This window comes from Sardina pilchardus, chromosome 10 (assembly GCF_963854185.1).
Source record: "Sardina pilchardus chromosome 10, fSarPil1.1, whole genome shotgun sequence".
NCBI classification, from domain to species: Eukaryota; Metazoa; Chordata; class Actinopteri; order Clupeiformes; family Clupeidae; genus Sardina; species Sardina pilchardus.
The window spans coordinates 25,418,201-25,432,036 of NC_085003.1; the positions used below are offsets into that span (position 1 = coordinate 25,418,201).

A 13,836-nucleotide genomic window follows, 5' to 3' on the forward strand; every position below is an offset into this window, starting at 1 on the left:
AAACACAAAACACCTCAGATTAACTGTCATTTTTCTATTCTTCCCTTGTTGTCTGATTATGGTTGCGTGTGTGTGTGTGTGTGTGTGTGTGTATGTCTATGTATCTGTGTGTGTGTGTGTGTGTTAGATGACGTGCTGGCACGTGATTCTGGAGAGTGTGTGATCTGTCTGGAAGAGCTGCAGCAGGGAGATACCATTGCTAGACTTCCCTGCCTCTGCATCTACCATAAAAGGTTAGATCTCTGTCTCTGTTACAGTATGTGCTGATTCCTATTCTTTTGGTGCATAGACTCTAAATTACTATAAACTCCCCATGATTCTCTCTAGTAGAGGCCCTAAGTATGTCTTGATTTTCACTAGCACATAGACTTTAGAATAGTTTATATTTTGTATAGACTAAATGCCTCCTTTTGAGTCTCAGCTGTGTCTACTCTAAATGACTCCTTTTGAGTCCAAGTTGTATAGACTCTAAATTACACCTTCTGATTTTCAGCTGTACAGACTCTAAGTGATACCCTCGGAGTCTCAATTGTATAGACTCTGAATGACTAATTTCGATTCTCAACTGTGTAGACTCATGACTCCTTACTCTCAGCTATATAGACTCATGACCCTTACTCTCAGCTGTATAGACTCATGACTCTTTTTGACTCATGACGCCTTGATTCTCAGATGTATAGACTCTAAATTACTCCTTCTGATTCTCAGATGTATAGACTCTAAATTACTCCTTCTGATTCTCAGATGTATAGACTCATGACTCCTTCTGATTCTCAGCTGTATAGACTCATGATGCCTTGACTCTCAGCTGTATAGACTCTAAATGACTCCTTATGATTCTCAGCTGTATAGACTCTAAATGACTCCTTCTAATTCTCAGCTGTATAGACTCATGACTCCTTCTAATTCTCAGCGGTATAGACTCTAAATGACTCCTTCTGATTCTCAGCTGTATAGACTCATGACTCCTTCTGATTCTCAGCTGTATAGACTCATGACTCCTTCTGATTCTCAGCTGTATAGACTCCTGGTTTGAAATCAACCGCTCCTGCCCAGAGCACCCATCTGACTGACTGACTTGCCGTCTAGTCAAGCTGCTGCAGGTTGAGGTGGGAAGACAAAAACAACAAGCCGACACCCTTCGCACCAACAAACAGAAAAACCACATGCTCACACACACCTCACACACCCAACACACATAACACAGTGCACTCTGTGTGTATAGCATAGCACCTACTAATTACTATTTCTTGAAAGCTGTTAAAAAACTGACACACCAGCTCTGCATATGCAGACAATAATATTGTCCTTGGCAGGATTTATTCTCTAACTGGAAAACAATGTTGTTGCATTAGAGTTGTATTGATATTCTGTCAAACCAACCACACATTCCAGTTGTTGGTAGCCTACTGTTTAAAAAGGATTTGTGAATTTCTAAGGGTTAATTCAATTAATTATGCATGTAAAGTCATAGTGATGAATTTAGTGGAAAAATGTAACTTTGATATGAGTTTTTTTTCTTTTGCGTCTGTCTTCGTCTTCCCACATCTATATCACTTCCTGTTTTCACCTATGCCTGTGTGTGTGTGTGTGTGTGTGTGTGTGTGTGTGTGTGTGTGTGTTCATCTGTCTTCTCCCCATCTATGTCTATGTCTATGTTGCTCATTCAATGCCTCCATTTTGGGGGTCTCTCTCTTCCTCTGTCTGCGTCTCCTTGCTTGTGTCTGTGTCTGTCTCTACCCTCAGGTTGCCTCCTGAACACCCCCTGCGACCCCCGACCCCTTGGGTATCCCCCGGATACCCCCGGACACTGAACTGAGAACCAAATGACAACAAAAGATGACGAGAGAAGAGAAGAGAAGAAAACAATCACTCTATCCACTGACAGATCAGCCTTCTTCCAAAGGATTCATTGCAAAATGCACCATATGATAATAATAATAATGATGATGATAATAATAATATTAATAATAATGATAATAATAATTAGAGTAAATTCTGTCCACTGCATCGTCAGCCGCCAATATCCCTTGCTGCCCCACCCACAGGTTACAACTCATTGGGCATTGCTTTGCCCCATTCCCAACCACAAAGCAGTGTGTGTGTGTGTATGTGTGTGTGTGTGTGTGTGTGTATTGGCTAGGGTTTGTTGCTGTCTGAGATGTTTTGATGTCAGCTCCTACATGTTTTAGGGGCAGTAAACATCTCAGTATAGACTCACCGTGTGTGTGTGTGTGTGTGTGTGTGTGTGGCTGAGTGGTAGTGGGAGTTGCCCTATGAGCATGTAGCTCCAGACTTTAGGGATAAACCATAGAACGTGTCTAAATGTTTACGGTCCGCATGCCTCATGTGTGACTGATTGGTGTTTGTGTGTGGGACAGTTATGTGTGTGCGTGTGTGTGTGTGTGTGTGCTTCAGTTGTGTAACTATGATGTAGATATGGGTGTGTATTTCTGCTGTGTAACTGAGGTGTGTGTGTGTGTGTGTTTCTCCTCATGGTTGAATACTTCTTTCACCTACCAGGAGCTCTGAGACTTGCGAGACATTGGCCATCATATTTTCTCTCTGTAAAGGCCTAAAGTACGATGTGTGCTGTGTGTGTGTGTGTGTGTGTGAGAGAGAGTGTGTGTGAGAGAGAGAGAGAAAGAGAGAGAGAGAGATACCTGCAAGGAGTTGTTTGTGTGGGGTTATAATGAGTGGATGGAAAAGCTGACGGGGTGATGTTACTGTGACAGTAACACTGAGAGACAAGCAACTCTTTCTCTGGACTCGATGAATCTCAACCATGTGCTGTTGTCTGCAGAAATACTGGTGTAACAAAACACACACAAACACAGACACAGACATACACACACAAAGTCTCACACAGACACAGCCGTAGTCAGAAGACGTTCTTGTGCAGGAGAGGAGAATGAAAGGCTCCTCTGTCTTTTGCTGGAAAAACCTGGACAATCCCCCATAAATACACACACACACACACACACATACAGACACACACACACTTTCACAAATAAAAGACTGAGAATAAAAAGAAAGAATATGTGTGAGGACCTGGTGAGTGGGTGGGGTGTAAAGTCTCCACACCCACCTCCCATGCTCCTCCCCCTTCTATCTGTCATGTTTGTCTGTTACTTTGTTTTATTTTTATTTTTATTTATGTTTTTTTTTTTTTTTTTCTTCCAAGGCTGTGATTGGACGCCTGTGTTAGGGAGTAAATGTACCCGTGAGATCTCCATGTACAGTCTGTGGAAGGAGTCCTAAATGAAAATGACAGACACAGTAATAATTAAAAAAAAGACTGAAGAACAACTCTCTCTCGCTGTGTGTGTGTGTGTGTGTGTGTGTGTGTGTGTGTGTGTGTGTGTGTGTGTGTGTGTGTGTGTGTGTGTGTGTGTGTGTGTGTGTGTGTGTGTGTGTGTGTGTGTGTGTGTGTGTGTGTGCCAACATATTTTTACAGTCAAGGTGGCCCCTCTGTTGTTTGGATCCTCTCTCACCGTGTTAAGAAATGCACCAGGTGACGAGTCCCAGCAGCGGCCCTGTGTGCTAAAAGGGAGCTAACAATGTAAGTGCTTAATGGGCAAAAGCCCATCTCATCTAAAAACAGTCGAAGTCTATTTTCGGTCACAGGCAGCAGGCCACCAGAGACATCGAGGGGACTTCACAGACTCAAACTTCCACACAGCCCTAGCGTTAGCATTCATCTTAGAGAGCGCTAGCAAGTAGCAACTAAACGCATGTATCCTGCCCCTAGTACCTGGGTCAGTAGGCCTACTAGGGTATGTGGAGTCTGTTTGAGGCTAATCTCTTGCTACTGGACTGGTCAGAGTGATGCTTAGCACACTATCGCCTCAGGCAATATGTCATCATGGACAGTCCAGAGCACAGACAGTCCTGTGGCTAATATGAGGCAGTGCTGCTGACCGTACGGCCTTTTCCTGTGACATGGAGTGTCTGGTCTCTCGTCCCTAGGTTTCTTGTGGCACAAGTGGCTACTGTATATATATATATATATATTAAATAAAAAACAACTATTCAGTGGACACACTCTCCACTGTTACCATGGTGATTGCAAAAACAAAGGTCTTGGGAAACCACTGATCTATAAAGAATACCACGCCGCCATGTTGGGACCACTCGGGACAGTTCCATTGGCTTCACTGTTGATGGGTCAGCAACAATGAGATAGTCTATCCAGGTATTCTTTATAGATCAGTGTGGGAAACGGGCATCGCTTCTGGACTTGTGAGTCTTTAGAGGCTGTCTGAATCTCCCTGTGTGGGAAAACTAAGGGGCTGAATGAGGACCTACAGTAGTGTCTCACACCAGTTGTGATGATTGAAACACCTCAGTTTTAGCACGCACATCTCAAGTGAAACCAATGTCTGCAGCAAGCTTCATATGTCCAATGTGATAAGAGATTACTCATGCAAACTGTCGCAATAATAACAATAATAATAATAATAATAATATTTTTTTTTAAAAGCAAAACTGAAAAAAAATCATTTTTTATTACTGGACAAAAATCCAAGGATTAAAACTTCCTATGAGGAGGATGGAAACAAGGTTTGATCACATGACTAAAACAAAACAGCCTCATCCAGAGAGCTGCCCATAGCTGGACTCTTCAAGCTGATTTTCTCAGAACATTCAATCCAACCATTAATACACATCTGAATTACAGTATGTATACACATCAAGCAGGGTGAGATTTCACAGTAATTTGAAAATCTGGACGTTCTCCTATTTACCGCAGAAGAAAAGAAATGTATTGAACATAAACATGCAGCTCCTGATTTTTTGCTTGGCAACTGACTAAAATTAATAAATTAGCTTCATGAATATGACAATGTACAATCTTACACAAAGCTTAGAAATAATCATAAGTGCTTCTATGACAACGGAAAGGGGCCAATTCAGGTCAACAGGAGTACTCCTTGACGCTCAACCATGAGACAATCAGCCCTCTGAGAAGCCTGTCACACACAGCTTATCATGCTCCTGCTCCTTCCAAACTCCCACATGCCCCCTGGTGGCGAGAAGAGACAACTGCAGGCTAACATCTCTACGGTGGCTGAGAGGGCTGGCAGTCACAGCCACAGTAGCAGTAGCAACAACAACAGCGGCAGCAGGAGTAGCACACATGTGAGATGGTGGTGGTGGTGGTAGTGGTGGTGGTGTTCAGAGAACCTTCCCAGGATTCATGAGGTTCTTGGGGTCCAGTGTGGCCTTGAGTCCCTGCATGACCTCCAGAGCCAGAGGGCCGACCTCCTCCCTCAGCAGGTGGCGTTTCCCCAGGCCCACGCCGTGCTCACCAGTGCACGTGCCGTCCGCAGCCAGAGCCCGTCTACACACACGCGCCCACACACACACACACAGACAGACAGACCACACACACACACAGACAGACAGACAGACAGACAGACAGACACACAGACACACAGACACACAGACACACACACACACACACACACACACACACACACACACACACACACACACACACACACACACACACACACACACACACACACACACACACACACACACACACACAGTGTATATCCATTTTAATAGATAGTCACGTACTGGATAATTTGTGTAAAGACATGCAAAATAACTCCCTAGACTGACACACACATCTCAATACTTTCCAAGGAGTGTTTTAACTATCCTGCAAGTTGTCTCACAAGGTTTAAAAAAACACAATTAATATCTTAGACGCAACATCACTAGCAACAGGCAGGGAAAAAAAATTATAATAATCTTTTCATTTGTATTATAAGGTAGGCGCCCGACGGCCTTGAAAGCCTTGCTTAATAGAAATGAGCGGTCTGGGAGGATTTAATTAGGAGATGGAGCCCAAATTTAGGGCTACTCCTCCTTTCTGTGCAACCGCAATTACTCGAGCGCTGGAGGCCAGCGGGCCAGGGTGGATGAGTTTGCTGGCATTATCACTACTGTCAGCTGTTCTATTCAATTCAACAATTCAAGGATTTTTCGTGCATTTAGCTGCTCTGCTCAACTTTCCTGTGCAGAGGTGTCCCAAGGGATCACCAACTGTTTAGAAGGACGAAGAAAGAAAGATGTGGAAACTAATTTAATACATATGTATAACCATATGTGTAGCAAACTACAGGCGTGATGTATAACCATATGTGTAGCAAACTACAGGCGCGATGTATAACCATATGTGGCAAACTACAGGTGCGATGATTTGGAAAGAATTTAATCCATACGTATAACCATATGTGTAGCAAAGTACAGGTGCGATGATTTGGAAAGGACTCTAACTAACAAAGCTGTGATCATGTTCCATACTTCAGTAGTTTTTCTATATGTTACATTCAAAAATAAAATATGCAAAACAGTGAAATTGCAGGTGACTAATAATATGCAAATTCTAGCAAGCTCAGTGTGGTGCATGCAGATGTACTGTACAACAACACATTTTGGTTGTTCGGTTGTGTGTAAGTGATCTAGCCGTGTCTTGGGCAGCATGTGTATCCAGTTGAGGAAAGGGGTATGTATGCAGGTGATCTAGCCATGTCTTGGTCAGTATGTGTATCCGGTTGAGGAAAGGTGTGTGTGTAGGCTTACCTGGCCAGTCTCTCTGCGAACTGGTGAACTTTGTGCACCTCTTCTGGATCATTGGGGTCCAGGACCATCAGACAGTGGAAGTTCCCATCTCCCACATGTCCTGCTATGGGTCCTGTGGAGCACAGCAGGGCCTCTGGATCAGTCAAACTAACACCCTTCATCGCTCTTCAAAGTGCCAATCACTTCATAACAGGTGATAGAATTCTCCAGCATTGAGGCAAAGCATTCCGGAACACAGATAGTGCTGGTAGAAAGATTGCCTGGTACCTATATAAAACATGTCTCAAAATTTACCTATATACATTTCATGAACTTGACATATACAACACACTCATTACAAAACAATGACCCTTTTCCATGACGACATAATCTAAGACCAAAATGAGAAGCCATATGAGTCATTTTAGTGTGTGTTCTGTGGGACTATAGCATTCCTTTGTTTGTATTTCTAATGGGATCTCACAATGCTTGAAGCTAAAGACGTTTTTTTCTAACTGTTGCCGGTTGACAGAGTTAAACGCAGAGTGCATATTCAGTGTGAGTCTCTCGAGATTCCTCGGCATAAATAAATAAAACGCTTGCAGTAACTGGTCCCTCCGATGTCTTCCCCCGCTCAGAGACATTTTCTGCGGTGACATCTTGGAGGTGAACACAAGGAGGAGTAAAGGAGTAGACCAAGCAGACCTGTGAGGCCATTTTGGATCAGGTCCTCCTTAGTTTCTACAACGACCTCTGGCAAACGGGAGAGAGGAACACAAACATCTGTGGCGTAGGCCTGCAGAATCAAACACACACACACACAGACACAGACACAGACACAGACACACAGAGGAAAATTTGTATACTCTTGCGGTACAGTACGTACAGCTTTGTGACCAGGCCAGGGTATTACAGTACTTCAGAGGGCCGAGCTAGCACACATCTGCTACTGATTGAGCTGTGCAGTGCGTTGCGTTGTGATTGGCTACTGGGCTAGTGATGACGGTGGTTGGTTTGGCACCGCTCACCTTGCAGCCGGGTCGGAGTGCCAGAGCGGCATACCAGGCGTCGTGTCTGGCCTGCCACAGGCGGGCACGCTTTGCCTCATCGTCCGCCCACGAGAAGTCGGAGCCCCCGCCGTCCTTCGCTAACTCCTCTGGGAGAAACGCACGCATGTCATACTGTATACAGTAAGCACACATGTCCACCACAACACACACACATGACATACAGTATAAGCACACATGTCCACCACAACACTCACGCATGTCATACAAACATGTCCTCCTACAGTACATACACACACAAGCACTACACTGATACAATATCATATGCAACAAATGTCAGACCAATAGGAGCATACACATCTCTCTCTCTCATACTGTACATGCATATGGGCTGCACGTTTTGGGGAAAATATCTAATTGTGTTTTTTCTGACATTTATTGCGAGATAATTTGTGCCACTCCTGATTGGTCAGCAAGAAGCATAGCACCCGTGACCAACTGTGAAGCTCACCAATCAGAATGTCTGTGCCTCTCACGCACTACTGTACGCACACCCACCAACCAGAGGTGCCGTAGTCAAGGAAGATGTAATGAATATAAAAGTCCGAAATGTGACACAAATGAACTGTACATGATTATTAGTAGCTTTCGCGATTTTGCTGTAATTGCGTTGGTTCATTTTGTGATTATAATTGCGATTACCATTGCGATAACATGTATACATACATTACACACACATACTGTACTGCACACTGACGCACACACACAAACACAAACATCCAGTCACAATTTAGTCAGTGACGAGCACAATGATAGATACCCTGAGATGTATAAAGACAATACAAAACAACAAATAAACACATAAACACGCACACACACACACCTGTGATAGAGACCTGCTCATCCAGACTCCTGGCACTGCCGTGGAATTCCAGGAAGAGGGTGGGCGCCACGGGGTAGTCCAGGGAGTTGTAGCGGTTACACGCATCAATCATCACATCATCCAGAAATTCTGCAGGGACACGTCAAGGGACGTCATTAACACACAGGAGACATCGCAGCGCAATCTACAAATCCGCAAACAGATTTCTCTCTTGATGAACAAGAGAATGCCTGAACAGTTTTTTTGTTATACAAGAAACGTACACAAGAAATATCACACAGAAAACAACTATATTATTATAGTACATATTAATTAAACTGTCAACATGCATACAAAGAGTCTCACAAAGTCTTTCCAAACACCTCCTTAATGTACAGCATATAAATCTGTAAACATTGCGCCAGCACTACACTACATCTGCTGTATGCACTTTTGGCTATTGTTGTACTGACATGCTACTTGTCCAGTGACAATACATTAGAATTTCATCTAATCTAATGCAATCTGAATACCTAATGCAGACACACAGTCCATCTTGAATATATACATTAGAATATATCAGAATTTCATCTAATCTAATCTAATGTAATCTGAATACCTAATGCAGACACAGAGTCCATCTCGAATATATACATTAGAATATATCAGAATTTCATCTAATATACTCTAATAATGTAATCTACATGTAAATACCTAATGCAGACACAGACAGAGCCCATCTCAAAAACCAAGCACCACCAGACTAGTTCCCTAGACTAGACGTGTGCGAGTGCGAGTGCCTCCGTTGGTGCCCAGGTCTCACCGATGCGTGCGATGGGCACTCCGGCCTGCAGGACCTGCACGGTGGTGTCCACGGCAGCCTGGACGGAGGGGAAGGAGCAGACGGCGGCGGCCACGCCCTCAGGAACCCCGTACAGGCGCAGCGTGGCTTTGGTCAGCACCCCAAGAGTGCCCTCCGAACCCACAAACAGGTTAGTCAGGTTGTACCCCGCAGACGTCTTCCTGAGGGAAGGAGGGGGGGGGGGGGGGGGTAGACTTCACTTACAGGCTGACCGGTCCGACATCAACAACAACACCCACAAATCTGCCTCCATTGTACTGTAATGCCTGTTCTTAGATAAAACACTGCTTCCTTTGTGCAATCATATGTGTTATTATTGTTTATAATATCACATGGTATGGTGATATCATGGTACAGTATGCGCACTGTAGCCGCATGGCAGAAGCTCATGACGCATGCCTCACGCGTCGACTGTGTGAGTAAGGCGTAATAACATCTAATTTAACATGTCACTGTGTACCTGGCGCGACGGCCCTTCCCCGCTGTGTGGATGATGGTGCCGTCAGCCAGAACCACCTCAAGGTTCAGAACGTTCTCCCGCATGGTTCCGTAACGGACAGCGTTAGTGCCGGATGCGCTGGTGGCGGCCATACCGCAGAGCGATGCGTCTGCTCCAGGGTCTGTGGACACACACACACACACACACACACACACCAAGCAAATTTAACATCAGGGTATAGACATACAGTAAGTCCATATAGGCGAGTTTCCCCACTTGGCAGCCATCTTTGGTGATGCGTTTCGGGCAGTAATTGGGAAGCTATTTTCCTATTCAAATGAACTGTGACTGGCATATGTTAGGGAGGTCGTATTGACATAACAAGTACATCAGACAAATCTGTGTTTAAATTTGAATTGAACGATATATATATTGTATATATATATATATCACCCCAAAATCCCTAAAATAAGGCAAAAATGGATACAAATGCAGTTCCTTAAATAACAGGAAGGGACGAACTAGACAACTGCCATATTGGCAACACAAAATAAACCCATACATTTCTATGGAAGACTCTTTGAGTGCTGTGACTCCTAATTAGGAAGTATTTGGAATTATTTCCACAATCAACTTCCATCACCTGCCATTGTCAAGTTGTCTCCTACTCTGAATCACAACTAAACCAGTTCCATGTTGGTGTCTAAATCATATATAAATATACTGTAGCTTTCAAAAACACAATACTGGCAATACTTTGTTTACTCATGGAGTTCAACCAACTTCAACCAGGTTTAGGCGTTAATTTGATACAAAACCACCAAACCTTTTCAGCAATTTTAGTCCGATTTTCATCGTGATTTCAAACATGTGATTTTTATGTCCCTTACACCTCGGAACATGGACATCCAGCTCTCTCCCCATTCATTTAGATAGGGCCTAGTCTTGTTCCGGTCAAAGTCGCTGCCCGACCCCATGGCCAATATGGCTGCCGAGTGACGTGACTTGCCTTAAAAGGACTTTGGTGTTACTTACCCACAGGGAACCACAGGCCTGTGTCTCGCAGGTAAGAGTTGAGGCCTTTCCGCGTCACACCTGGCTCCACTGTCACGTCAAAGTCCTCCGGGTGCAGGTCCAACACCTGGTCCATCATCCGCAGGCTGAAACACACACCACCCTGCAAGCATCCGCATTTCAGTGTCACACAATCAATTACCAGCACTTTTACAGTAATGTACAGTAAAATTCTACAGTTTCTGTAATTTCAGAAAACATTGTATAGCAACCAATGCTGTTATTCTCAGATATTCTGCATGTGTTCAGTGCTTAGTGTTAGTGTTAACTAAAATGTTTAGTTAAGTGTTTAGTGTTAACTAAAATTGCCCCTTGTCCTACCCCCCACCCCTTGTGGTTCCATCACATTCACTTACTTACTGCCCCCAAATCCTCTCGAGTGGTTCTCTCTCATCTTCCCCTTCTCCCTTCACCCCCCCCCCCTCCCCCATACACACACACACACACACACAAAACACACTAACACAAAAAACACACTAACACACACACCCCACCTCCCACCCTCTGCCAGCGTAGTCTCCCCCCGCACCTTCACAGCTCCGACTCCTCCCTCCAGTCCCGTGCCGGTGCCAAAGGGGATGATGGGGATGCGATGGTGGTGGCAGATCTTGGCCAGCGCACTGACCTCCTCCACAGTCCGGGGAAACACCACCACATCGGGGGGCTTGCATCTGCAACACACAAACACGTTAAGCACATACTGTACAGTACACACAAACCACGCTAAGCACATACACACAAAAAACACACACAAAAACATTTAATCTGACCCAAGTGTTATTCATCTTATACTAAGATCATAAGATCTATTTTGTGTTGTTTTTAGTATGAAGAGCCTCACCTCGCAATCGAAAGATCCTTTTGACCTTTAACTTATCTTAACGAGTCTTTCTTATCAAGACAAATTGGCTCAACACACTGGCAGACAAATTTGCTTGTTTTAAGGACAAGTTTACTAAACGCAGAGGCAGACAAATTTGCTTGTTTTAAGGACAAGTTTACTTAACGCAGAGGCAGACAAATTTGCTTGTTTTCAGGATGAGACGTTTTTAAAATAAGTCAAACTCTTCTTAAATTAAGTCAAATATTTGGAGAAAGTGCTTGGTAAGTTTCTTTGTACTGAAAACAACACCAACTAGACATTTTTATCATAATATCAGATTAATAACACTTGGTTAGATTTTATTAGATGGTCGGTTTTTGCAGTGCAGACACACGCACACAGACAAACACACACATGCGCACACATACCACGGGGAAACACCACCACATCAGGGGGTTTGCATCTGCAACACACAAACACGTTAAGCACACATACACACACACGCGCACACGCGTGCTTGCGCACACACACACACACACACACACCACGGAGAAACACCACCACATCAGGGGGTTTGCAATTGCAACACACAAACACTTTAAGCACACATACATACACACACACACACACACACACACACACACACACACACACACACACACACACACACATACACAAACATTCGCACACACACACCATGGGGAAGCACCACCACATCAGGGGGTTTGCATCTGCAAAACACAAACACATTAAGCACATACACAAACACACATGTTGTAAAATATTAAACACATAGCCACACATTAATTGCAATAAAGCATAGCCTAAATATAAAATGGAGGATGCAAATATCCTGGTGTATTAGTTAGTCCTTCACCATCTCCATAGAAAACACACACAGACAGACACAAGAAACTCACTTGTGCACTGATTCATCTCTGCCATGCTGCTCCCGTACTGCCTGCCCCAATGAGACGCCGTCGTCCCCGACTACTGATCGGAATGCAAAGAGAACCTGTTCAGCCGCTCTGCTCTGTCGGATCACAAACACAAGCAACAAACTTAAGCCTTCCAACACCACATGTGTAGACTTGTACAGTACTTCCAATTCAAATTTCATCATAATATCAAAATATAAATATAAATCACAATACCACACCGCATAACTATATTAACATACAAAAGACTACCACACACATCAAAACAGCATGAAACAGCAGCATAGGCTATAAATAACATTACATCCTTGCTTGAGAACTTTTGTTATAAAAAGCTAAGCTTAAAAGTTCACAACGAGCAATAGCCTATAAACAGATCATGTTTCTGCAACATTTGTTTCAGTAGCCTAAGAGAAATTGTTGCACATGTAGCCTATGCTCAAACATATGATACACACACATAGGCACATGTGCACATGATTTCAAAGTTAGGCTAATGCCTGTCGTAATGCAAGTGTTGCAAATGTTGCAAATGCTGCAAATGTTTCCCAATCCAGTCACCAGACTTCATTTCCTGAATGAGTTTGGATTTTTCCAGGCTACTGTAGTCCGTCACAGATATTTGACTGGTAACAGCCAAATAGGCCCTACAGCCATCAAAATACACAAACTGCAAGTGTCCCTTTTGAATATGAGATGACAGGGGAAATCCCAATGTAGGCTAGGCTACCACAAGTGAAAGGAGACTCCGCCTTTTAAGGTTGACAGTTGACTGCCTGCGGCTACTGCGAAGTTCAGCGGTCTTGGACGGGTCTGTGGTGCACCATTTGAGGAAGTTTTACTTATCTTCGTAGTTCGCCACTTACTTTAACGGTATATGATCTCTTGAAACCACTGGACTGCAGGAAAGAGCTACAGCTTGAAAGTGCGGGGCACAGTCGTCCGGACTGTCTTAGTAAAGTCAAGGTCATAATTTCGCTCCTGCTTTATACATTAACTCATGACAGCTGAGGTCCACTTGTAAACAGACGACTAAATGTACTTCCGGATCGCGCAACGTAACGTCCAAAAGTTATTTGATGACGCAACACGCTGCGCACCACCCTGGCGTTTTAGCAGGACTTAACGATAATTACAACAACGACAACAACAACAGCAACAACAACAACAACGACAATGATAATATTGATGATGATAAAACAATTATAATGATATTGTTTATTGCAAATAGAATACTCTAGACTGATCCTATTCA

The 13,836-nt window shown here is 43.8% G+C and overlaps 2 protein-coding genes across 2 annotated transcripts in view; one reads left to right on the forward strand and one right to left on the reverse strand.

The window, feature by feature from the left end:
* Positions 1-3,296, forward strand: part of znrf1 (zinc and ring finger 1) — a 22,322-nt gene extending 19,026 nt beyond the window's left edge. Inside the window, exons 3-5 of the mRNA XM_062548197.1 lie at positions 128-233; positions 1,016-1,109; positions 1,747-3,296. Coding sequence (XP_062404181.1) covers positions 128-233; positions 1,016-1,073 — 164 coding nt within the window. The 3' untranslated portion in view covers positions 1,074-1,109; positions 1,747-3,296. The remainder of the gene's footprint in view (positions 1-127; positions 234-1,015; positions 1,110-1,746) is intronic.
* Positions 3,297-4,489: 1,193 nt separating this feature from the next.
* On the reverse strand, positions 4,490-13,621 carry ldhd (lactate dehydrogenase D). The gene is made up of 11 exons (XM_062547497.1): positions 13,448-13,621; positions 12,564-12,676; positions 11,350-11,491; positions 10,782-10,923; positions 9,768-9,927; positions 9,269-9,468; positions 8,467-8,595; positions 7,605-7,732; positions 7,282-7,372; positions 6,598-6,709; positions 4,490-5,344 (listed from the first exon to the last, which is right to left on the reverse strand). Exons 1-11 carry the CDS (start codon positions 13,550-13,552, stop codon positions 5,179-5,181), a joined length of 1,488 nt encoding a protein of 495 aa, XP_062403481.1. The 5' UTR covers positions 13,553-13,621; the 3' UTR covers positions 4,490-5,178.
* Between the last annotated feature and the right edge of the window lie 215 nt (positions 13,622-13,836).